General features: G+C 39.0%; 1 protein-coding gene across 2 annotated transcripts in view; it reads left to right on the top strand.

Annotated features, from left to right (window-relative positions):
• Positions 1–26,377, top strand: part of LOC118197632 (uncharacterized) — a 142,213-nt gene that overhangs the window by 27,050 nt on the left and 88,786 nt on the right. For both annotated transcript variants that reach the window (XM_085809735.1, XM_085809736.1), the window contains exon 2: positions 18,410–18,548. In XM_085809735.1, coding sequence (XP_085665861.1) covers positions 18,410–18,548 — 139 coding nt within the window. The remainder of the gene's footprint in view (positions 1–18,409; positions 18,549–26,377) is intronic.

Below are 26,377 nucleotides of genomic sequence, written 5' to 3'. Positions count from 1 at the left end.
CATGTTACTTGCCATTTAATTGTGTAACATTTCATTAAACTAGTTTTCCTTCCAGATCTCTGGAAGGAACCAGATTTCAACTAAGAGCTCCTGTTTAGATGCAGTACACATGAAAAGTAATTGTCCATGAAGTTGATAATGTAAAAAACGATTTTTTTTTTAAATTTCTAGTTTCTAGTGAGAAATGTTTGTAAAAGATTGGCCTCGCGTTAGATTCTAGAGCTAAAAGTTTTCAACAAGGTCGTTTTAGACCTCAGTTTCAAACTAATTAACTCTGGCAGGAAATATGTAAGGATCTTAAGTTTTACTAACGTTTATTTTATTTTAAATCTTTACTATCACTTCTTATTTTCTACTTCCTGCCAGAATTAAAAGCTTTAACTTATTTATGCAAATTTGTCTTGCGACCGCCAAGTACTTAAGTTGTGGCTTTTTGCCAAGCAAGAGAGTGTTTGGTGTATTTAATTATGGCAAAGCACACTAGGGCTATCTGCCTAAGGGGAGGGATGCCTTTCGTGGAGGACTTTTTAAGGGAAACTGGCTCGTATACACATTACACATGGGGAAAACCACGAAAACACCCATGCAGCCAGCCCGTTCGCGGGATTCGAACCTCGGACCGAACTACCAGTGTTCAGCGACTTTACCGCTCGGCCGCTGGTGGGCCTGCCAAGCAACAGAGAGGAAGGAATGATTAGGAGCAGGCCGCTTGCCATAGCAGTTTTACTCGGTTGCTGGTTGCCTTCAAGGCCAGAGGTGTAATCCTCTTGATAATTTTAAACGTATCGTAGTGTTAACAGTTCTCTGTACTACATACGGCCTTTCTGTTAATATACGGCCAATCTTCAAGTAGGCACTTGTTTATTAATCCAAAGTTAGTTTAGTTAGAGTTTAGTTAATATTTTTATATTCTTACATTCAGACCACAAGTGGTTGGTCTCTGTATTCCGAAGTCCAGAAATCATTGTAAAGAGAGAAAAATAAAGGGTTTCGTATACCCTTCCTGTGTATCTTGTCTACTTCCCACATTTATTGAACATAGCTTTAGTAAGCTCCCTGTTCCGAGTCAGGTTATTTAATGTTCCCAAAGCAAGTAAGGAGGAACACTGAACCTGATAGAGTTGATTAGTTTGAAACTGAGGTCTAAAACGACCTTGTTGAAAACTTTTAGCTCTAGATTCTAAATCTAACGCGAGGCCAATCTTTTACAAACATTCCTCACTAGAAACTATCTAATCTAGAAATTAAAAAGTCGTTTTTACATGATCAATTCCATGGACAATTACTTTTCATCTGTACTGCATCTATAAACAGGAGCTTTTCTTAGTTGAATCTGGTTCCTTCCAGAGATCTGCGGCCAAGCAGTAAAGTCGCTGAACACTGGTAGTTCGGTCTGAGGTTCGAATCCCGTGAACGGGCTGGCTTCATGGGCGTTTTCGTGGTTTACCCCATGTGTAACGTGTATACGAGCCAGTTTCCCTTAGAAAGTCCTCCACGAAGGCATCTCTCCTCTTAGGCAGATAGCCGTCGAGGCTTTGCCATAATCACACACACACACACCTTCCAAAGATCTGGAAGGAAAACTAGTTTAATGAAATGTTAAACAATCAAATGGCAAGTAACATGAATACGTATATTTTTCTTTTAGAACTATTCTTATTTCATTCATGCTATTATTTAATTATCTCCCCGTGCTCTCTGACATGTGTTGTAAAGAGAAACACCAAACACGTTCGTGTCTATGTACAAGTGTTCAACACTACCACCTGTAATCAAAACACTAACGTGTTAACATTCAACATAAGACCTCAGAACACACCTTATATTCATCTCTGAACCCTGAGGTACTATTCTTAACAGTGGCTAACTCTGAAGTGTAGCGTCAGAGAGACTAACTACATTCATTCAACCTTTAGCACATATTCACACTACTTTGCTCTTTTTACAGTCATACCAATAAGCTAAAAATTTTGGCATTACTATAACATTTTCACTTTTAACATATCACAGTATTTCTTAACTTTTAAGATAACAGTTTACATTATACATAAGGACATATTAACATGCCGTTTATTTTACGCAATTTAAAACATACATTAGTAGTACAATGTTTGTTAACTTCTATTTCTTTCCAAGCAAGTGCTAATTAACATTGAAATACTACATTTCAAAAGTCCTTTAGACTAAAACTTCTTTTCTTGACAGAATCTTTTAAATAAAATTTTATACAATAATTTTACAATTTTTTAAGGTACCTTTCTCAAAGATTACCAATGCTTTTACAATATTCAAGTATTTACACATTCCTATTCTACAATAATTTTAGTTTTCCTCGCGAGTAATTGAAAAACATAGTAACAAAATAGGTAAAACTCATTTCTCGCCTTTTTGGCGATAAAGGTAGGCCTCACATGAGGTAAAACTTCTTAAATTCTGCCAGTTGCAGTAAGAACGAAAAATTAACTTAGAGTTTCAAAGTAACATAAAGTTTTACTTATCTTTGTGATATTCCGACATCCGTTTTGTCGCCCAGTCCTGGAAAGTGGCGAAGACTACCGTCTGGATTATCCTCCGTCTTGTGCGGGTTCGCCCTTCAGTGCCTTCCTCCGTGAGCTTTTTTTCTCTATTTTTTCCACTTTGATGACCCTTAAAGACCTTCCTCTTGACTTCTGCTTGTACTTCCGGCCCTTTGATGGCAGCTGCTCTTGGCGGAATCGGGACAACTCTCTCCCGTTGTTGCCTGGATCTAGTTGCTGGCTGTTCAAACGTTTCTTGCTTCCTTGCATCTGCAGCTCGTTTTCCTTCGTCGATTCCTCGACATTTGCTGCGTAGACTCCTATCCGATGGTACATCTTTCGTTTCGGAGCCGTGTTATGTTGCTGCCATTTCTGCTGGCTCTCTTTGCATTAATAGAACTTTTCCCTTCTTCATTCAGGGGGTGGTCGTGCCCTCTCTTTTCTGGTCGGTGGAACGGCTTCTTTTTCTTGTTACCTTCAGTTTTCCAACGGGGAAACTTTCTTTTCATATGCACCTGTCTACTCATGGCTTGACCTTGTGATTGTCGTTGTGCCACCTTTGGAGATTGTGCCTTCCGTGCCGGATCCTGCAAAAGATCTTGAAATATTTGCATTTTATTACGATTATAGAATGGTTTTATCTGGTCAGTGTTTGCGGTGCAGGTTTCACCATTCTTGGCTTTTAACACCACTACAGCGTGAGTTACTTTCTCTATTACATACAGTCCTTCAAATCGTGGATAGAACTTTGCAATTTTGTCTTCTGGTGCTGAAGAAAGTGAATGCTTAATTTTTAACACTTCATCCCCTACTTTATTAGTTACTCCCCGTCGTTTCATATCATAATACAGCTTCTGTTTTCTTTCTGCTACTTCAGTGTTCTTCTTTGCTTCTTTAATTAAATTTTCTATATTGCCCATTGGAAATTCAGGGGCTCTTTTTTGAATATAAAATAATCTATCTAACGGCGTTATAATCTTTCTGCCTAAAAATAACTCAGCAGGAGTTTTGCCCGTCGTATCATGTTTTGCGGTCCTAAGGGCGAAAGCTAATTCTTTGACATAGTTATTCCAGCTATTATGAAAATTTTTAACATAACTACGAATAATTTTCACTATATTTCTATTGACACGTTCCGCTATATTTGATTGCGGCCGATACGGGACCATTTTTAAATGACGTATGCCCAGTTTTTAGCACATGTCTTCAAATATATTACTTACAAATTGAGGGCCATTATCCGATATAACTTTTAGGGGCGCCCCGTATTTTAAAATGTATTTATTTAAAATAGAATCAGTAACTAATTTCGCGGAGGCTCGTTTCAAGGGAACAATTTCGGTTATTAAAATGATCAACCATAACAAGGAGATACCGACTTTTATTTAAGTGATTCTTCGGGAAAGGGCCGAATAAATCGATGCCAATTATTTCATTTGGAAATTCTGATTTAATGCTATTTAGAAACCCGGCCGGGCGGAAATTAACGTAATTAACTGCTTTACATGTTGGGCAGGACTGGACATACGCCCTTGTTAACTTTTGCAGTTCAGGAAAATAAACTGCTTCGCGTACGCGTTGGATGGGTTTTAGAATACCACCATGAGAGGCCAAAGGAGAATCTTGCAACTCTCAATTTAATCTAAGACTAGCTGGGATAACAGGTCGAAATTCGTAGTTTTCGTATAAAATGAAAGACCATCTATTAGTTCGTAATGGGCCGCCCTATTCCTTATCGCCACAATATCTTGGTGGCTAAAATTTTCAGGATCTTTTAAATAATCATAAATATTTTTAAATTCCGGATCCTTACCCAGTTCGGTTATTACAGTTTTTCGGGAATGTATCGTATATGCTGTGAGCATTGCCACCTTTACAGTATTACCTTCTTCATCTATTTTTATTCTGGATAGGGCATCTGCTACGATATTTTCCTTTCCGGGGGTGTGTTTGATTACCAAATTATACTCCTGTAACTTGAGTGCCCATCTTATTAACCTTGGAGATAAATTTTTTCCTGAGTATAATCTAGTTAACGCTGCATGATCAGAATACACTGTTACTGGCGCTCTTCCAAAATAGACTCGGAACTTTTGCACTGCTAACAGAACTGCAAGTGCCTCTCTCTCAGTCGCCGAATAATTTCTTTGAATTTCATTTAAAGTTCTACTAAAAATGCCACGGGGTGTTGATTTTGGGAAAGTACTGCTCCTAACGCATAATCCGAAGCATCCGCTGAAATTTCTAAATTCTCATTGTTCTCAGGAAATTTCAAAACAGGCGCTTGCGTTAACGCTTGTTTTAATTTTTCAAACGCACTATTGGCTTCGGCCGTCCACGAGAATCTTGCCTTTTTCCTTTTTAATTTTGACAATGGTTCAGCAATAGCTGCAAAGTCTTTTATAAAGGACCTATAATATGAATAAAGTCCTAGAGAGCTTCTTCGCCGTATTTGGCGGCGGACACTTTTGACTAGCGATTATTTTTCATTCGTCAGTCTCGATTCCTTTTTGAGATATTTTGTATCCTAAGTATTTTAATTCAGGTGCTGCAAATTTACACTTTTCAACATTAAGTTTTAGACCGGCCTCATTTAATAATGAAAACACCTGTCTTAAATCCTGTACATGTTGGTCCAGATTATCACTAGTAATAATGATATCGTCTAAGTAGATAAATGTGGACTTTCCAAGAACAGGCCTTAGCACAATGTCCATACATCGCTGAAATGTTGCCGGTGCCCCTGAAAGGCCAAACGGCATACGCAGGAATGCATAAGTGCCAGACTTGGTTATAAAAGCAGTCTTAGGCACATCTTCCGGTCTAAACCCTATTTGAAAATAACCAGTCGTTAAGTCTAAAGTCGTCATGTATTTGGTAGAAGTTATGTTCCTTAGAATTTCTTCAATAATAGGTAACGGATATACCGGATATTTAGTCATGGAGTTTAGTTTACGATAGTCAATCGCAAAACGCCACCTTTTTGGATGTGTTACTGGATAGTCATTGTTTTTCTTACATAAAACAACCGGGCTAGCATAACTACTTGAGATGGGCGTTATGATCTTTTTACGTAACATATCTCTAATGTGTCACTCTATAATTTTTTCTTTATTCTTATCATATCGGTATGGTTTGTGGCGAACTGGCAGTGAATCTCCGGTGTCGATACTATGGTTAGTAACTTGGGTAAATCCTGGAATATCACTAAATAACGAAGCAAATTCACTTACCACTTGTCGAATTTTTTGTTGCGCTTCCTTAGGCAGGTGGTCAAGGTTTAACATTGCTGGTTCTGTTTTTTCTTCTCGAACTGGTTTCATCGTCAGCTTAAGGGACGCTTCGTTAAAATCCAGCGTTGCTTCTGCCTCTGAAAGAAAATCTATCCCTAAGATGATATGTGCTTGCAAATTCTTTACTATAAAAAACATAATCTTTACTTGTTCGTCCTTGATACGAACGTATAGCGGTAATTTACCTATGCACTTGCATCTTTCTCCCTGCGCAGCTAACACTGTCGTATTATCCGAATTATATATGCGATATTTACGAAAATACTTCCTAAAAAAATCTTCTGCCACACAGGAACACTGCGCGCCTGTATCCAGGAGTGCGGTGGCTGGGATGTTATTCACCAACACTTCAATCTTTGGAAGAGTCAAATTTTTCACCATTACTGTATTTAACTTGAAGGAAGAGGGGTTTTCTTGGCCTTCGGATTTCCGCACCCTCCCGTCAGCAGAAATCCGTTTTAGTTTAAATTTTGTTTTTTCCTTTCCATGCTTTTCTTCTTTTTCCACTGACCTTCAGACTTTTTTCCTGGATTACTATTGAACTGTCGACGTTCGCCGGTTGTTTTTGGATACTCGGGTTTCCTTGCCCACTGATTCGCTTTGCTTCCGTAGCAGTGTTCTTGACTTTGCTGTGGTCTTGGCGCACCAAATTGGTTTCGTTGTTCATACTGGCGTCTTCTTTCAATGCCCGCCGTTCTTCTACTTTCAAACTGGATTGCGAGCTCAAATAACGTTTCCAGTGTCGTCGGGTTCCTAAATTCAGTAAAGTCTTGTACTTGGGGAAGTAACCTAGGCAAAATTACTTGGATTATTTCAGGATCCGGCCGGCTTCCATACAAGAGTTTATATACGTGTATTTTTCTTAAAATAAAATTTGAGAGATTTTCAATTCGTTTCTGGTATATGCTGAAGAGTTCCGCTTCCAATTTTGCACGATTTCTTACGACAGGGAAGGCTTTTACTAAGGCAGTCTTGAAATTTTCGTAAGTATAGGTGGGACTTCCCGCTTGACCCAAGAGGTTTCTTCCTATACATTTGAACCAATTAAGCACTTGGCCTCTCAAAGCGCTGGTAGCTAAGGTGACTTTCTGAAACTCACGGACTGGATATAACATGAAGTGGTCATCCAATTTTTCCAAAAAACTGGGCACCGGTGAGTTTTCATTAAATGTTGCTTCTGGTTTAATCGATGCGCGCATGGTCTGGACGATGTAACCAAATCCTTCTCGGGCGGCAGCTGGCATTTCTGGATTCTGAGCAGCTGCTGCAGGCACCTCAGGTTCTTCTTGAAACCCAGCCATGGTTATTCTTCTTCTTCGGGCGCCACTGTCAGGACTTGTGTTCCTCTTGATTTGCGTTGGAGACATGAATGGTCCTGAATAGGAACCAGGGAGCTTACTCAAGCTATGTTCAAGAAGGTGTGAACGAGCAAGAAGGGTATACGAAACCCTTTATTTTCAATACTTTACAGGTATTCCCGAACTTCGGGATACAGAGAACAATCACTCGTGGTCTGAACGTAAGAATATAAAAACTACTAACAAAAACTCTAACTAAAAACTAACTTTGAATTAGTATACAATTGTCTAGCACTAAGATTGGCCTTTATTTAAAGAATGGTACGTATGTAGTACGCCGAGCTGCTAAAACTACGATACGCCTGCAAATAACAAGAGGGCTAAACCTCTAGCCTTAAAGGCAACCAGCAACAGAGTGAAAACTCGTAAAACTACAGTGGCAAGCGGCTTGCTTCCTAAAAACTCCTTCTCTCTTGGCAAAAAGCCACAACTTAAGTACTTGGCGTTAGCAAGATAATTTGCATAAACAAGTTAAACCATTTAATTCTGCCCGGAAGTAGAAAATAAGAAGTGATAGTACAGTTTTAAAATAAAATCAACGTTAGTAAAACTTAGGATCCTTACAAATTTAGTCGTAGCGCAAGTGGTTAAAAACTCTCTGAGGGAAGTTTTATTGCAATTCTAAATTGATATAGGCAGTTATCATATATATCTAGGTTATTCACACCAATTGTATCACCCCTTAATACCCTGCATAACCGCTGCATATTCCGTTATGGAAAAGTATGTTTCGCTCTCTGCCTAGGAGAGGAATGGTTTCGTGGAGGACTTCCTATGGGAAATTGGCTACATTTACGTTACACGTGTATAAAAACCTAAATTCCGTACCATATTTTAAGGTATCATGATATCTGGTAGCATTTTCAGATATCTCCCGACCAAATACTCGCCGTATTTTTAGATGTCATAAATGTAATGGTCGTACGTTTTGAGTCTTAAAAAGTTTGGTGTTCTATATTTGTAAGTGTATACTACCATCACATTAAGTAGCTAAAAATCAGTTTTCCTGAAATTTTTACTGTGAAACTTGTGGAGACATTAAGTTATTTTGAAGTAGAAGACATGAAAAATGAGCAATGATTTCGCCGGGACTCGAGCCTGGACCTCTTAAATATACGCTGAGTGTGCTACCATTATACCAGGAAGGCATGCAGAAATTGGAGAGAAAATACTTCATATACTCCCCCTTTTAAACCCCCAAGTCCTGCTACGCTGCCTCAACGTGGCGTGGGGTGTCACTGGGCGGAACGGGCGAAGTACGTCGGGAGCATAGCTCATGGTAGGGCCACCCTAGGCGTGATGTCCGTTCCAGCATGCCCAGCTAAAGCATAGCAGGTGAAGATCCTTCAGGGGATTACCGTCTCGGTGATCGGGTGTCACAATCCTGGAGCCCCAGTGATACCTCCTCTTAACTGCAACTTTTCCCGTTTTCCTTCTCCCATGTGGTTTCCTGTTCCGAGGTTCGGGCTCGTCATAAGAAACTGAAACAGCCTTGTCCCTAGTTCTTCGAATGGCGGGAAAACTGCCCACGAGTTTGCCGTGCGTGGAGACCCGTGTCACTGGAAAACAGGATCCTCGTAGTTGAGGGGCGAAGTACTGTCTCCAATACACAGCTTTGGCATCTGCTTCAGTTATACGGGAGGCACCTTGTCGTCCTCACGGGTGTCAATCGGCTGGTCACTAGTCCTTGTGTCAGTGGCTTTGGAAAAGCTCTCGAGAGTACCTGCTTTTGGGAAAGCCGGCTGTGGGACATCAGATTGCGTATAGGTCCGGCTAGCCCTGGCATAGAAATCTGCGTCCCCTTGTTGGGTTCCATGATGGGTGGGGCGGTCGGACCCGAATCTTTCTCCATTTAAATAGGAATGCTATGATACCTTCCTGCTCCAACAGAGTACCCGATACTCCGATTGTGAAGACTAAGAAGCGACATAGAAAGCACTGTATCAGATGTACTTTTCCACGTTTCTTAATTATAACCAGCTCTGAAAAATCGAAAAAAATGTCACCCTTTCTAAAAAACAAACATCTTTTGTCTTCTGTAGGAGAACTGAAAAATATTAAGAGCCTTCGATTTGGAGACCTTTTGATAGAAACTGTGTCTGGAAAGCAGTCTAATAGTCTTTTGAAACTAACTAAATTAGGACAACCAAACATTGTAGTTAAGCCACATAACACTCTAAATTCGTCCCGAGAAGTAATCTCTGAAATAGACATACTGTCAGTAACTGAAGAGGAATTTGTTAAAGAGTTGGCAGATCAAAACGTGTGTGGTGCTCGTAGGATCAAAATACGGAAAGAAGGTCAACTCATTGCCACTAAACATGTCATACTTGGGGACATGGGGAAATGAAAGACTTTAATAACAAGTCTACAAGTTGTATTAAAAATAGCAAACTAAATAAATCAATACAAAAACCGTAACAATAATTTTACAAACATTTTTTTTCACGTGTGTTTTCTCCTATACGATATTCAGAATGAACGATGTCTAGGTTAGACGAACTATAATTATGGTGATTTTACCATAATTATTATGAAACCAAATTTACGTCAAAGGTTCTAGAGAAGAATTCTGTTCGGCAGACATGGTGCGTTACAGATAAAAATGAATGTTAGGCTTTTATTTTATTGCTGTTATCCTAAGTCTGGGCATAATGCCTATAGAAACATGTAGGCACATTGGTCATTGAATCATAATAGTAGAATTCATTATTTTCCGAACTCATTTACAAGAAAAACAATTAATAAAACATTTTAAACTTCACTACACCTCCCTATACATGTACTCCCCAAGTCTTGCTATCCTGCCTCAACGTGGCGGGAGGTGTCACTGGGCGGAACGGGCAAAGCGCGTCGGGAGCATAGCTCCTGGTAGGGCCACCCTAGGCGTGAAGGCCGTTCCAACATGCCCAGCTAGAGCATAGCAGGTGAAGATCGTTTAGGGGATTACCGTCTTGGTGATCGCGTATCACAATCCTAGAGCCCCAGTGATCTCTCTTCCTTTCTGCCTCCTCTCCTCTTAACTACAACTTCTCTCGTTTTCCTTCTCCCTTGTGGTTTCCTCTTCCGAGGTTCGGGCTCATCATAAGAAACTGAAACAGGCTTGTTCTTCGAATGGCGAGAAAACTGGCCACGTGTTTGCCGTGCGTGCAGACCCGTGTATCTGGAAAGGGTAATTGAGGTCCTGGTAGTTGAGGGGCGAGGTACTGCCCCCAACACACTGCTTTGGCATCTGCTTCAGTTAAACGGAAGGCACCTTGTCGTGATCTCGGGTGTCAATCGGCTGGTCACTAGTCCTTATGTCAGTGGCTTGGGGACAAACTCTCGGGAGTACCTTCTTTTGGGAAAGCCGACTGTGGGACTTCAGTTTGCGTATAGGTCCGGCTAGCACTGGCGTAGGAATCTGCGTTCCCTTGTTGGGCTCCATGGTGGGTGGGGCGGTCGCAACCGAATCTTTCTCCATTTAAATATGAATGCTATGATACCTTCCTGCTCCAACAGAGTACCCGATACTCCGATTGTGACAAAAAGACTAAGAAGCGACATAGAAAGCACTGTATCAGATGTACTTGGTTCACGTTTCTTAATTATAACCAGCTCTGAAAAATTGAAAAAAATGTCACTATTTCTAATAAACAAATATCTTTTGTCTTCTGTACGAGAACTGAAAATTATTAAGAGACTTCGGTCTGGAGGCCTTTTGATAGAAACTGTGTCCAGAAAGCAGCCTAATAATCTTTTGAAACTAACTAAATTAGAACAAGCAAACATTGCAGTTAAGCCACATAACACTCTAAATTCGTCCCGAGGAGTAATCTCTGAAATAAACTTACTGTCAGTAACTGAAGAGGAATTTGTTAAAGAGTTGGCAGATCAAAACGTGTGTGGTGCTCGTAGGATCAAAATACGGAAACAAGGTCAACTCATTCCCACTAACCATGTCATACTTGCTTTCAAAAGCATCAAAGCTGCCTAAAAACATCAAAGCTGGATACCTAAACTGTTCAGTCAGGCCATATATACCGAATCCAATGCGTTGCTTTCAATGTCAGCGCTTTGGACATGGGAAGACCTCTTGTCGCGGTAGCCTCACGTGCACTGAATGTTCCATCGTAGGCCCTGCTAGTGAAGACAGCTCTGCTGCCCCCTTGTATATAAACTGTAAAGTCGAGCATGCAGCTTTTTCAAGATCATGCCCGAAATGGCAGACAGAAAAACAAATTCAAAACATTAAAGTTACACAAAAGATATCATTTGCAGAAGCCAAAAGACTTTTTCTCTCTAACCAGCCAAGACCTGATAAATCTTATGCATCCGCAACAAAATCATTCAGATCAATACCAACGCAAACCACAATAACCGCACAGGAAAGAGAACTAGCAACGACAGAAGATCCTAGAAACCAAAAATCCGTTGGGGGAACCTGATGTTGAAAGTAGTATGCCGGTGACTGCGCCCAAAGGAAAACAGGGTGTCCAACAGAACAATCATAGAGATGGTATCAGAGAGAAAAATAAGCAAAAACCCAGGACCCATTCAAAGTTCCATCGCAAGCATGAGTTCAGGACGCTTAGACGACTCAGACGAAATGGACGTTGAAGAAGGGTTATCCCTTCCGAAACACCTTTTGCATTTATTTCGTGGAATTGCCGGGGTTTTCGTCAAAACCTGGATAACATCAAGGGTTTAATAAACATGCATCAACCTGCCTGCCTTGCGCTTCAGGATACCTTGTTAAAACCAAGCAGACATGCTAAGATACGGAGATATACAACAGTAAGAAAGGACAACCCATCTGGGGATCGTGCCTGTGGTGGTGTGGGCCTTATCACCTCCCACAACCACCCATACATCGCTCTCCCTTTGACGATGTCCCTTCAAGCTGTGGCGGTTCAGATTAATTTACGCTTTTCAATCTCTGTATGCACCATTTATTTACCCCCACATGAACATGTTGATCAGCGAGAGTTCATCAGCGAGAGTTTAGGTGACTTCAATGCCCATAGTACATTATATGGAAATAGGGACACTAATTCAAGGGGCCGGCAGATCGAACAATTAATGGAAGATCACTCTGTTTGTCTCCTTAATAATGGAGAATACACTTACTTTCATCAGTCGACTAGAACATTTCATGCAATTGATCTGGTTTTTTGCGCTCCATCTCTACTACCTTTCTGCTCTTTCAGTATAGGAGAGAATCTCTACGATAGTGACCACTTCCCAGTCATTGTAATTATTACAGGGAAATCAAAGATCTCTAGACAACCGCGCTTACTTTACGATAAAGCTGATTGGGATCTTTTTTAATCTTGTGCTGTGCTGACTGAAGAAATGGTCAACGATGTGGACATTAATACAACAGTAATAATGATCTCTGATACTGTTGTACAAGCAGCTGAACTCTCTATTCCAAAGTCCTCGACAAAGTTCCCTAAACCCTGGTGGAACAATGATTGTCATAAAACTTCGAGAGAGCAAAAGAAAACTTGGCGTATCTTTCACCGATATCCAACACTGGAAAATCTTCTTGCCTTTAAAAATGCTAAGGCGAATGCAAGAAAAGTGAGGCGACAAAGTCAGAGAAAATCATAAGCAGCCTACGTGTCCACTATTACCTCCTCAATGTCTAGCAAACAGGTTTGGAAAAGAGTCCGCAAAGCCTCTGGACTACATAATGATTCTTTTTTTTTTCAGTTCTAGTAAAAGATGGAAAGTTGATAAGTACTGGAGAAGAAATAGCCGATGCTTTAGCTGATACATTTGCTGCTGTATCTGGCAGTAGCAATTACTCAAAAGAGTTTCTGCCAACAAAGGTGCGCTTGGAAAGGATTCAAATCGACTTTTCCCCATCCTAATGCAGAATCTTATAATAAAGATCTCACCCTGTTTTAATTAAGAAATGTAATGTCTCGCACTGATAGGACTTGCTTTAGTCCTGATGGCATAAGTTATTTGACGATAAAGCCACCTGCCCTATGAATCTAGTGGTCCTTCTTGCTCTTTATAATAAGATATGGAAGGAACAAATTTTTTATATTGACTGGTGCAGGGCCTTTGTTATCCTTATAGTAAATTCCGGCAAGGACCCGAAAAATCCTTTAAATTATCGCCTTACCGCGCTCACTACCTGCCTTTGCAAGATTATGGAAAAAATGGTAAATCACCGTCTCACCTACTATCTGGAGACTAATCATTGCTTATCGTCTTACCAAAGTGGTTTCCGTAAGGGAAGATCTTCACTTGATAATGCCCTGTTTTTAGAAACCGCAGTACGCAATGCATTTGCGAAAAGAAATCATGTGGTTTCAATCTTCATGACATGGATAAGGCGTACGATAGAACTTGGCGGCATGGAAATCTTCATGACCTTTACAGCACTGGATTGCGAAGTAATCTACCCATCTTTATTCAAAACGTTTTGAAGGACCGCACTTTCCAAGTCAAGATTGGTTCGTTGCTTTCTCAAGTATTTGTACAACAAGAAAGTGTACCCCAAAGTTCAGTGCTCAGTGTCATTCTTTTCAGCCTGAAAATTAATGCCATTTTAAGAGAACTTCCTCCCACAGTGCATGGTTCCCTGTATGTTGATGATCTGATGATCTATTGTCAAGGTCAAGATTTGAGATACATTGAGAGACAACTAAAAATTGCTCTAAATAGAATCTTAAAGTGGTCCAACAACAATGGTTTTAAATTTTCTAACCAGAAGATAGTCTGCGTGCACTTCTGTCGTAAAAGAAATATACATCATGATCCAGAGCTGTATCTTGACGGTTCTTTGATCTGCTTTGAGCCAGAAGCAAAATTCCTAGGAGTTATCTTTGACAGAAAGCTCACTTTCCTTCCGCATATCCTAAATCTAAAGACAAAATGTGCTAAAGCTCTCAACATACTGAAAGTCCTGGCCAATACCTCATGGGGAGCAGAACGTTGTTCTATGCTCCGCATTTATGCAGCTTTAATCCGTTCCACACTTCACTATGGCTGTGTTATCTACGGATCAGCAAGACCTTCTGTGCTCCTGAAATTGGATCCAGTCCACCATCAAGCGCTACGGATTTGCTGTGGAGCTTTCAGAACATCTCCAGTCCAAAGTTTATATGTCATCTGTTTTGAACCATCTTTGGAATTCAGACGCAAGCAGTTGTCCATTGATCTTCATTATAAAGTAATGTCACAGGACGAACATACTGTCCGACTCATGACATCTGATCAGTACTGGCGTCTTTACCATGCCCGTCCTTTATGTATCCCACCTTTTGATCTTCGCATTCACTCAATGCTTGAAGAATTCAACCTAAATGATCTGCATCCCAAAAGCTTTGACCTTTTCGGTATTGCTCCCTGGCAAGAAGTGAACTTTCACCTACTTAACATTTTTGGAGAACTAAAGAAGACATGCGACATGCGACGGAGGACGTGGGCACCATCCCTCTGCCAATTGGTTAATTGGTATAGCGTCCACGTCCGAACTAAAGAAGGGCAGTACCAATGATATCCTATACCAACAAATTTTCCTAGAGCATAGAAGCAGTTATTCTAACTACAAAGCAGATTTTACTGATGGCTCAAAGAATCATGGTCACGTCGGGACAGCTTTTGTTTGTGATTAAGAAATACAGAGTAGTAAACTTCATAAGGCTACATCTGTCTTTACTGCGGAAACTTTTGCCATCTTGAATTCCTTAATCTTTAACTCTAGGCAGAATAGCAGAAAGTTCATCATCTACTCTGACTCTCTGAGTGCTCTTGAATCAATAAATACAAATACCAGCCACCCTTTGGTCTTAGAAATTTTAAAGGCACACATCCGTTTGAGAAACGCAGGTTCTTATATTGCGTACTGCTGGGTGCCTGGACACGCTGGCATCAAAGGCAATGAACTCGCCGATATTGCAGTAAAATCTGCTGATATTATCTCAGAAAATGATGTCCCTTTTACAGACATATGGAATTACATTAGAACAAAGGTCTTGTTCAGGCGACAAGAATTCTGGGAATGCCAACTTCTGAACAAATTAAGGCAGATAAAACCCAGTTTGGAGTACTGGGAGTCGAGAGGGAATCGGAAGGAGGATGTACTACTGACTCGCTTACGAATTGGTCATTGCAGACTGACACATCAGTACCTCTTGAAAGGAGATAATGAGCCTATTTGTGGCACTTGCAACGTTCCCGTTTCAGTCAATCACATTTTAACTTGCTGTCCTGCTTTTAGTCAGAAACGTGAATTTTATTTTAACTCTACGAATGTTAACTTAACAGATCTCATTGGAAGAAACCCTCACATCAGCCTCAGGTTTTTTTAAAAGACATCTCCTTTTACCATATGATTTGAACTACATTTTATCCTGCTCTACTTGTTGCTAGAGCTTTTTTCAGTTATTTCTGCCTGGACATTTTCCATTCTTTCATTAGCATTTCAGGTTCATTTCTCCATGCCTTCATCAGCATTTCAGGTTCATTTCATCAATTCACGTGATACAGTGCGTTTATGCATCTTGAATTAAACTCACCATTTGTCTGGCGCATAATAACCCTCGAGGTTTTGTGCCATTTAAAAAGTCAACCAACCAACACCCTTTTAAAGTGCGAGTGGGGTTAAGAGACCCAGTCACCAAATCCGGATGGTGAAGAATCATCATCCACCACCGTTTTTTAGTTCGGGCGCGACTGTAGACTTATTAGCTTTTTTGAAGCGAGAGACATGAAAAATGAGCAAGCCCCTTACCGGGACTTGAGCCTGGACCTCTCGAATATGCGCCGAATGTGCTACTGTTATGCAAGGAAGGCATGCAGAAAGGAGAGAGAATGTACCTTATAAACTTAGTTAATAACTTTCATATTCTTTGGTAGCAGCCAGTGTGTTAAAAAGGGATAAGACTTTCTAGTTGAATTATATGCTATACGGATGTATCGGTGATTTCCGAAATTTTTAAGACTTGGCTTATAGGGTGATACTGAGAATTAATGTTTTTAAAACTAATGAATTATAGAGAAATTAAGAAAAATTCTTTTTCTTACAGTTCTGCAACCTGTTTTCAGTATTTCAACCAAAGAAATAACCAGGAAACCAAAGAAATAATCTACTTGCCAACAGTGCATTCGCCGCCCAGACGGTAGAGTGGTTAGAGGAGCCTACTGTGGTACCGAAGGGCCCGGGTTCGAATCACGGGTTTGTCATGTACGTTGTAAATGTATAGTGTCGGTGCGGCATGTCGGCACTCTAAATATGCGGCGAGCCGAAAGTCCTCTAGTGTGGATTTAGTGGATGAGAAGAGGGGTGGGAGACACCCGGATCCCCCGAGTGCTCTTCCTCAAAATTGGGGGTGGAAAATAGAAGTCCAACTTTTCTTCCAAGTAGGCTCTGGCAACCATTTTTCCGCTTAATGTGGACACGACAACAACAACAGTGCATTGATGATTCTGCTGTCAGACATAGGTATCATTAAATGTTTAAAGACATACCGGAAAAAAATAATGAATATATTTTAAATGTACGTAAAGAAAGTACATTTAGAAACTTTTGGCTAGGAATACTGGAAAAAATATTGCACACCTCCCCCCCCCCATAGATTTGCCTTAGTTGCAAAATACTGGATTCACACCATTAATTCTTGATTGTAAAGATTCAGCAGTAATATTAAATCATTTTGGTCAGTTTTTGAAGATTCTAAAACAGCAGTTTGCTGTTAATGCATTGAAGTTCCTAGAGTGCTTCATTTTAGTTGCGTTAATTTATGAAGATCTAGTAGAGGCTGTGGAAATGAAATCAGCCTAATTATTTGAAATTTTCTATGAATTTTTAGAGTCATTAAGTTTATTTCACAGCAGAAAACAAAACAAAAAAAAATCAGTAATGCCTTTGCCGAGGTTCGAACTCTGGACATCTCCTTTAATAAAAGCTGTTTCACCGCTCTGAGATTTAGGTAGTTTTTTAGAACTTCTATTTATACTGCACCTTGCGTCGTTTGAATATAGGCAAAATTTTGATTCAGCAAATCATGGGTGGTTTCCAATGATCAGCAGGGGACCACCAGCGGCCGAGAGGTAAAGGTCTCTGAACACTGGTAGTTCGGTCCAAGGTTCGAATCCCGCGAACGGGCTGGCTGCATGGGCCTTTCCGTGGTTTTCCCCATGTGTAATACGTATGCGAGCCGGTTTCCCACAGAAAATCCTCCATGAAACCATTTCTTACGTTAGGCACATAGCCCGCAAGGCTTTGCCGTAATCACATAAACAAACCAATGATCAGCAGTCCATGTCTTGTGAGCTATGGTCAAGATTAACAAACTATCTGCGCGCTGTTATTTAACATCGATTTCCCTTTTTCAGCGGTATTCTTGATTTCCGTATGGTGAAATTTCCTGTACAATTTCTTCTCAGAAATTAACATGTGGAGTCCATTATTAAAGGAGTGAGGGAGTTTACCTTGTCGAAATCTTTTTTCGGTTGAACAGGCTATAAATCTGTCAGTTGTCACGACATATTGAAAAACGGATTTTGTACTTTTTTTCCTTTTGTCCAAGCTGACTTACACCGATGTTTATGCAAGCATAAGAATTGTTCTTTGCTGTTTATCCGTGAACTCCACTACTTACCTTTACCTTGATATTATGCCTGTTAGAGAGCCAAAAGATAAGGTACTTTTTTACTTTCATTTATATTTGACTTCCGACCTACTGATTTTATTTTTCTAAAATTTTCTACTGGGAATGTTCACCGAGAATGAAAGAACACATATGTTATTATTACAACTCATAAAGTGTTAAACCCTGAGGACAAAATATCTGCGATCAAAATATTTTTTTTTTTAAATTTTATTTTAAGAGAATTTGTTTGAATAGTTTATGAATAGCAAACGCTTTGGCTTAAAAATTATTGAATATATTTTGGCATTAAAAATGAAAGAGCTTTATTTAAGAAAGATTTTTAATGACCATATTTCCGCTGTTTGCTGCATAATTCATTTGAATAAATAATTTATACCTTTATTGAATGTCATGTTTGACTGTTACATTTTCTTGAATTTTAAAATACAAATTTTGCATTGCAGCACCTTTATTGAGGCAGAACTTTATACTCTCGGTATACTCCACATAAACAGAATTGCGTGTGCATTAGATAACTCACTATATGTAGATTAATGTAATGCGCAAATACAGCACAGTGTGAAAATGCGTATGATTTTTTACAATGCTTTAATTTATGTTCTGAAAATTTTCTGTATTTTTCTCAGAATGGCAAATACTGCATCAAATGACAAATTTTGTTCCCTTGATATGCTTGCTGAAGTAGCTTCTGCAACTCTGAAAAGCGATCCAAGTCTGAACTCCAATGGAAGCAGACAAAGATTTCGAAAAAATTCTAAATCAAGGGTAAGTTTTTGTTCAAAATGTAATTTTTTTTTTTTTTTTTTTTTTTTTTTTTTTTTTTTTTTGCGTTCTGTTCAATGAGTTTTTCTTAATCTTTCACCCGTGCAGAAACCCATGAAATAAATTTCGTATTTTAGACGAGCCTTACCTAAAATATTTGTAATTACAGTAACGCACTGTTTAACCGAAACGGTTAAATAATACAGAAAGTTTTCTCCATCAGGTTTTTAATTAGTAATCTCTATTTTTTTAAATTAATAGTTTTTATTAACTCTTTCGTGGGAAGTAAATTTATATTTTATAGTGAATAAAGTAGTGATCTCTGTAACTGTAACTAAATTTTCAGCTGCCATATATTACTAAGAGCATATAGTGAATTTGAGTTTCAGAAAGCTGCGCCTCCTTTTACTCTGTATCACGTGAAGAACATCAGTAAAACAAAAAGACGAAAGTAAAAGTCAGGTGGCCGCCATCAGTCGACGAAAAAGGTGAGTGTCTTGTCGAAGGTCCAAATCAGTGAACTGAAGAATCTAGAATAAGTAAAAAATGTTAAGGATGGAGAGTGTCAGAAGGATATTTGTGCTTTTCTCTGGGAAATGGAGAACATCTAATACAGTTGATGTAGTTGTTAGGATGAGTGAGAACTGAATAGAAGAAATTTCTGGCAAGTTTTTGAATATAATCTTGAATTGTATCTACTTTGAGATCACGGTGGATATACGAATTTGGAATGAACCATGGCGCGTTGATGATCTCTCTGAGTGCTTTGTTTAGAAGAACTTAAATGTGTTGAAAGTGAGTTTGGGCAGCGTGGCCGCAGACAGAACTAGCATAGAGTAATGCTGGTCGAAGTATAGATTTATATATGAGGGGTTTATTAGAAACGAACATATGACTTCTTTTGCCAAGAAGTGGGCACATAGTTGCAAGCGTGATATTAATTTTTTTCAGTTTCCCTGAGATGTTTCTGAAAAGTCAATTTTTTATCAAGAATGACTCCTAGATATTTAACTTCGTCAACCCAGTCAATTCCTTTATCAAACGGAAGAGTTCTAGGTGGAGTGAAATTTGTTTGGCCTTTGCGAAAAATTATTGCTTTTGATTTTTCGGTATTAACTGCAATCCTCCAAAGAGTGAGTCAATTTTTTAGATGATTGAGGTAATGTTGAAGAAGGAGCTGAACATCAGTCACAGTAGAAGCTTGGGTCATAATTGCAGTATCATCAGCGAAAAGAACAATGGTAATGTGTGGGTCCTTAGGAATATCGTAAATGTTATATAAATATTGAGAAAGTACAGATCCTTTAGGCACTCCAGCGAAAATTTTTCTCGTGGAAGAAACAGGACTGCCAATTTTCACTGCAAAGCTTCTGTCTTGGAGATAGGAAGCAATAAGTCTAATACAATGATCGGGGAAGTTTAACTTATAGTCAACGCGCCATGGTTCATTCCAAATTCGTATATCCACCGTGATCTCAAAATAGATACAATTCAAGATTATATTCAAAAACTTGCCAGAAATTTCTTCTATTCAGTTCTCACTCATCCTAACAACTACATCAACTGTATTAGATGTTCTCCATTTCCCAGAGAAAAGCACAAATATCCTTCTGACACTCTCCACCCTTAACATTTTTTACTTATTCTAGATTCTTCAGTTCACTGATTTGGACCTTCGACCAGACACTCACCTTTTTCGTCGACTGATGGCGGCCACCTGACTTTTACTTTCGTCTTTTTGTTTTACTGATGTTCTTCACGTGATACAGAGTAAAAGGAGGCGCTGCTTTCTGAAACTCAAATTCATTATATGCTCTTAGTAATATATGGCAGCTGAAAATTTAGTTTACAGTTACAGAGATCACTACTTTATTCACTATATCTTTTAGTCTAATACAATGAACGGGGAAGTTTAACTTTGTATATATGTCCCTGGTGCCATACCCTATCAAAAGCTTTCGCAATATCAAGGAAAATGGCTCCGGTAGGGAACTTGCAATTGAAACCGTCAGTAATATAGTTGATGACACGAAGCAGCTGGTGATTAGTACTGTGAAGATGACGGAAGCCAAACTGTTCTTCTGGAATGTAGGAGCTCTGTGGAAAAATTTGATTAAGATGATAAAGAATAACTTTTTCAACTGTTTTGGAAAGTTGATTGAGAAGGCTGATTGGGCGGTAGTTCTGGGGAAACGTTGAATTTTGATTTGGATTTGGGAAGACGACGATGATGGCATGTTTCCATATATTAGGAAAGTAAGAGAATTTGATGATAGAGTTGATTATCGTAGTAAGACAAGTGATGGCATTGGTAGGAAGATGTTTCAACGCTTTGGTAGAAATACCATCAACACCAGGAACTTTTCTGGGTTTCTGAGCTAATATAATCGGCAACCAACTTAGGCGTGGCAAGGAATGTAAAGTTCAAAGGACTTGGGATATTTAGGAAGGTATTAACTTTGGAGATATGATTGTTGTCGTAGGTGGTATAGTATTGGGAGTAAACGTTTCTTCTAGTATATCTGCAAAGGTGTCAGCTTTATCTTCGTCTGAATAAATCATTCCGTTGGTACCATGAAGTGGCGGAATTTGCTTGAAGGGTTTCTTAAATTTCTTTGCAATGTCAAAAAGAGAATTTTCTTCAGTTGCGAGAGAGTTGAGGAAGTTTCGCCAGCGTTGCGTCTTGAAGTTACTAATGTTCTTTTTGGTGTCACGTTGAAGAGCGTTCAGTTGAGTTTTTTAGCCTTGGGTCTCTTGTATTTTGCCACTTTTTCCTAATACGATTTTTGCGTTTGATTTTTTGTCTTATGCTGCCTGGAAGAGGAAGAAAAGGATGGGAACTGATGAATTTATTTGTTGAAAAATTGATAGCATGTTTAATAAAGATGGTAAACTTCTTGATTTCAGACTCAATATCGTCTTCGTTGGTAATCTTGGGATTTCCAGGAATGGTATCTGAAATGATTTCTCTCTCAACAACAACAACGGAGGAGGAGGAAAAGAGAGAGATCTCTCTCAACAACAGACAACGGAGGAGGAGGAAGAAGAGAGAGATCTCTCTCTAGACAACAACAAACGGAGGAGGAGGAAAAGAGAGAGATCTCTCTCTAACAACAACAACGGAGGAGGAGGAAAAGAGAGAGATGTGAATTATTATAGCCGTAATGCGTAGGTTCACCAGAGGCATGAATGGTATAATTTTCTTTTAATCATGCAAAAAATTTCTCGTCCTTTCTGTTGCTAGCTCCTTGATTCCAGCATTGATGCTTAGCGTTTAAATCTCCTCCGATTAAAGCAGGAGAGTTAAAATCCAGTAGCTGTTCAATTTCAGAAATGATTGGACTATTATTAGGAGGTATATAGATATTAGAGATAATGCATTTTTTTCTCCTCAATTTGAATTTCGTTAGTATTGCTTTCAAAAGAGGTAGAAAAATTTTGTTTGTGTTGATGTTGGATATTCCTTTTAACAAAAGTTATAATTCCACCTCCGCGTCCGGTTTCTCGATCCGTACGGTAAATATAATAATTTGCGTAAAGCACTTTTAGCGCAGGTTTCAAATGCGTTTCCTGTATAAGAATAACTTCGGGTTCCAGTTTCAGAAGAAGATTGCCAAATTCATCTTTTTTGTTAAAAAGGCCATTAGCATTCCATGAAAGAATTTTGATGTTTCTCAGATTAATACTGCGTGGCAATTACTAATTTTGTCAAGAATGTCCACAATTGCACTTATTTTGTCTATAGGCGAAGTTTGCTTCTTCATAGTTTTGAGGCCTTCTATAATAACAGTCATATTGTTTTTAATGAACCCAAATTAAATAACTCTGAAAAAGTGGAGATTGTGGTTGGAGTTTCGGATAAGTTGAAGTTCTTATTATTTTCAGGCTTCGGAGAATCTATTTCTTCGTTGAGAGGTGAAAAGTTGTTGTCTTGTAAATTCCAAAGATTTTTGGTTGGTGGATTGCTGGGTGTAAACTTCTGCTTGGTTTGCGGTCTTGCTGGACACTTGAAGAAGTTAGCTGGATGTGGACCACTACAATGGCAGCAAGTGACAGGATTATTTTTGTCAACTGGACATTTTTTAGGCTCATGATTTCCACCGTAACACACACAAACACAGTCACGAGTACATAAAAGTGATCTGTGGAAGTATTGGTGGCAACGATAACATTGTGGAGGGACAGGCCTCCGTTTTAAGGCCTCAGCAGTGACATTCATATATCAGATGTGCTTGGTGTGATAAATGTTTCCTAATGCTTCAGTCTTAGGAAGGTGAAGTAAGAAAAGCGGCATTGGTTTATTTTCCTTTCTGTTTCTCATGATAGTGATATGATTTATGGTAAAGCCTTGGTTTGTTAGTTCTTGGACACTATAATTGGGGTTCATGGTCACTGGCAGGTCTCTGATTACGATTTTAATCACTTTGTCTTTAGGCAGAAGAAACGTATGGGCTTTAAGATGTGTTTCTTCTATGATTTTACGAATAAAGCGGCGAGAGTCAGCATCTGGGGGTTCAATTTGTAGTCTATTTCCTTTAAGAGTACCCATTATCTTTCTTCCAGTGTGATTACTTAAATTTGCAAGAAATTCGTCGGCTTTAACAATATTATCCACTATTATGGGTGGAACTCCATTCTTTTGAGTTTTATTTTCAGAGAATTTCTTTTTGGTAGTTTTTGGAATAGTGGCATGTATAGATGGTTGACTAGAAGTGGGTTGGTGGTCTTCTTCAGTATCATCTAAGTTCATTGAGTCATTATCGGTTTGGAGAAGTTGAAATTTGTTATTAGTTTTAAAATTTGGTTCGTCATTTTCGCTCTCAGAATCTGAAGACTTTCTTAGTTAGCGTTTCAGTTGTTTACGGAATTCACCTCCAGTTTGATGAGCTCCGCAGTATTGTTTCAAGTCGTTTATTTGTTTCTGTAAAAGTTCATTAGAACTTTTGTGTTCGTTGATAGTTGCAGTAGCTTGAGCATTTTCTTGTTCTCTTAATTGGTTGATGGCTTTTGCAAGTAGCAGATGTAGTTCTTTGATTGTTTCGGGTGAAAATCCAACATTTATTTGACTTAAGGCATTTTCAATGTCGAGTACAACTTGCCTGGTGGAGTTAGCATTATTCGCTAAAGTTATCTTTTGACTGAGGATGTGAATAAACTGAGGATCTGCTAAGGATTTCGTGTAGTCATGATCAGAAGTTTCATGTGAGTGTGCTGAATCCTCCATGTTCGTTGAATGCGCAAGCGCTGGGTCTAACTGTAAATTCGACCTGACATCAGCACAAGATGTCATGCGCAAGAAGAAAAGAGTAAAAGAAGCTGCAATCTTACTCTACTAGAAGACTCGAAACTTCTCGGTAGCCTTGCAATTTCTCGCGAGACCTCTGACCGCAGTCGACGCCGCGGCTTGGAGAGAACACGCAAGAAAGAGATCCAACGAGTTGTACTTTCCAGGGAGCAGGGACAGCAGCTGTAATCCACACGTAGAACGGCAGGTGTGATGCTGGAAGGCAGGTGTGCGCTGAGTCATCTACAAGGGGGAAGCGACCCGCAGACGAAAATAACCACAGGCACTGATAAACTGCATTATTTCCACTATGACATCACGCTGCGAGACCTGTATGGCTGTAAGAGGGAACCATACCCGCTATTAACCCATTTCTTTTGTGTCTTCTGCAACCGCTGGTTCAGATCGTCAGACTCCCATGAGTGTTACACACGAACATGGCTGGATCTATTATAACTGTTGAATGCTTATTTTGTTTGTATTATATCAACCTATGTTCACACCAAATTTTATTAAAATCTGTCCAGTAGCTCTGGAGATCGTAGATCAAAAATGAAAATTCTCTAAATTTCTTACACCAGAGTATGTTATAGACGGTATTCCAGATTCTGTGGTGAGGAAAACTATACTCTATGATTGCGAAACAATACCTGAATTTAATCAAAGGCTAAAAATTTATAAAATTAGAGTGGATAATGATAAGTTTAAAAACCAGAAACCAAAAGTAGACACTCTAACTAAAGATAAGAGTAAGCCTGCGTCATCATATCGAAATCAATCTAATGTAACTAAAATGAAGTGTTTTAACTGCGATGAACTGAATCATAAATCATCTGAGTGTAAGAATAAATCAAGTGGAATAAATTGTTTCAAACGTAGGAAGTTCGAACATAGATCGACCAATTGTCAAAACGAAATTCGCGAGAAACAAACATCGTTGGTTCAGAAAATTCCAAATAACGGTAAAATTATGAGAACTGTAGAAATAAATAATCATTTAGTTGATAATGTAGTTGACACTGATTCCAAATGTTACAATATACAGTGTAGAGTTACATAAGGAAGTTGATTCTCCAAAATTAAATCCTAGTGTCATAATATTAATGGATACTTAAGCGAAGGAAACTTCTCTCATTGGTTTTTTTATTTCTGATATTTTAATCGATGGTTTTTCACTTTGTACAAAAATTTATGTTGTTAAGTCATTATGTAATCAAATTGTGTTAGGTTTGAATTTAATAAATCAGTTAAACATATTCTTCACTGAGAATGGCCTTCAAATAATCTCTCATGGGAATAAAGGTAATGTGAATTTGGTAACTGCTGAATCATTTCGGAATGTTTCTGGTAACATTCGTTGCATGATGAGACACTTGAATATCGCCGTGCCGTTTAGGAATGTTCGTGATCTTTCACAGTCACCGGACCTCTCTTCTAATGTAAACCATAATAGTTCTTTTATCCCTGAAAGTGGCAGTAACTTGGAATTTAATTACCTTGCTTATGTGGTGAATGCTGTTTCTGAGATTGATTTAACTCATATTTCGAATGTGGAACATAAAGAAAGACTGTGTAAATTAAGTAATTCGTACCAGCCTGTGAAAAATAAGCAATTCGATTTCAACATGAAATTCCGGTCTGTCAAAATCGAAGATACATGTCTTTCGCAGAGCCAAAAATTGTTGACAAGCAAATTAAAGAATGGTTAAAAGATGGTATAATAAAGCCTAGTAATTCAAATTATTCAACACCTTTAGTTTTGTGCAAGAAAAAATGTAATTTTAGACTTTGCATTCACTATTGGAAATTAAATAAGAATATTAAGAAAAAATTTCCGCTGCCGGAAATGCACTCATGTCCATAAATTAAGGATAATGCGAAATCATGCAAAGGAAGAATTAGAAGCCAAACAAATTTGACTTATTTGTAAAGCTTATTTATTAAACAAAAGGTAAAGAGCAAAAAAGATGCTATATGTTTGATATTATTAAACAAATTAGCGATTTTTTTCTCCCTGGAGTAAATTACAAAAAAACAATATTACATGGTTGGTATGATTGTTAATACATTGTATGTCAGCCAGACGATGCAATAAAGTCCGTACAACGCCTAGGCATGTTGAGTATCAAATTATCGATCTGATCTTGGGGAATATTACACCACTCAAAAAGCAATGCTCTCCGAAGTTCCGGTAGACATGTAGAAGGAGGTTGACGGGCTGCAACTCGTCGGCCAAGCATGTCCCACACGTGCTCTACTGGATTCAAGTCCGGTGAGAATGCTGGCCAGTCCATACTGGTGATATCCTCCGATTGAAGGCATTCGCTTACGATGTTTGCACGGTGAGGACGGGCGTTGTCATCCATAAACACAAATTGTGCGCCCATGGCGCCCCGAAACAAACGTACATGTTGTTCCAGAATGACGTCCCGATAGATTTGACTTGTCATGGTTCCAATTTGAACATGCCGGTCAGTTCTGGAACCCAGAATAATTCCACCCCAAACGAGCACTCCTGCACCACCGTAACAGTGTCGTTCAATGATGT

Source organism: Stegodyphus dumicola, chromosome X2 (genome assembly GCF_044657685.1).
Source record: "Stegodyphus dumicola isolate Sdum_Otavi_A_Nest chromosome X2, ASM4465768v1".
Lineage (NCBI taxonomy): Eukaryota > Metazoa > Arthropoda > Arachnida > Araneae > Eresidae > Stegodyphus > Stegodyphus dumicola.
The sequence above is the reverse complement of the archived record's forward strand: the minus strand, read 5'-3'. Positions and strand labels throughout refer to the sequence as shown.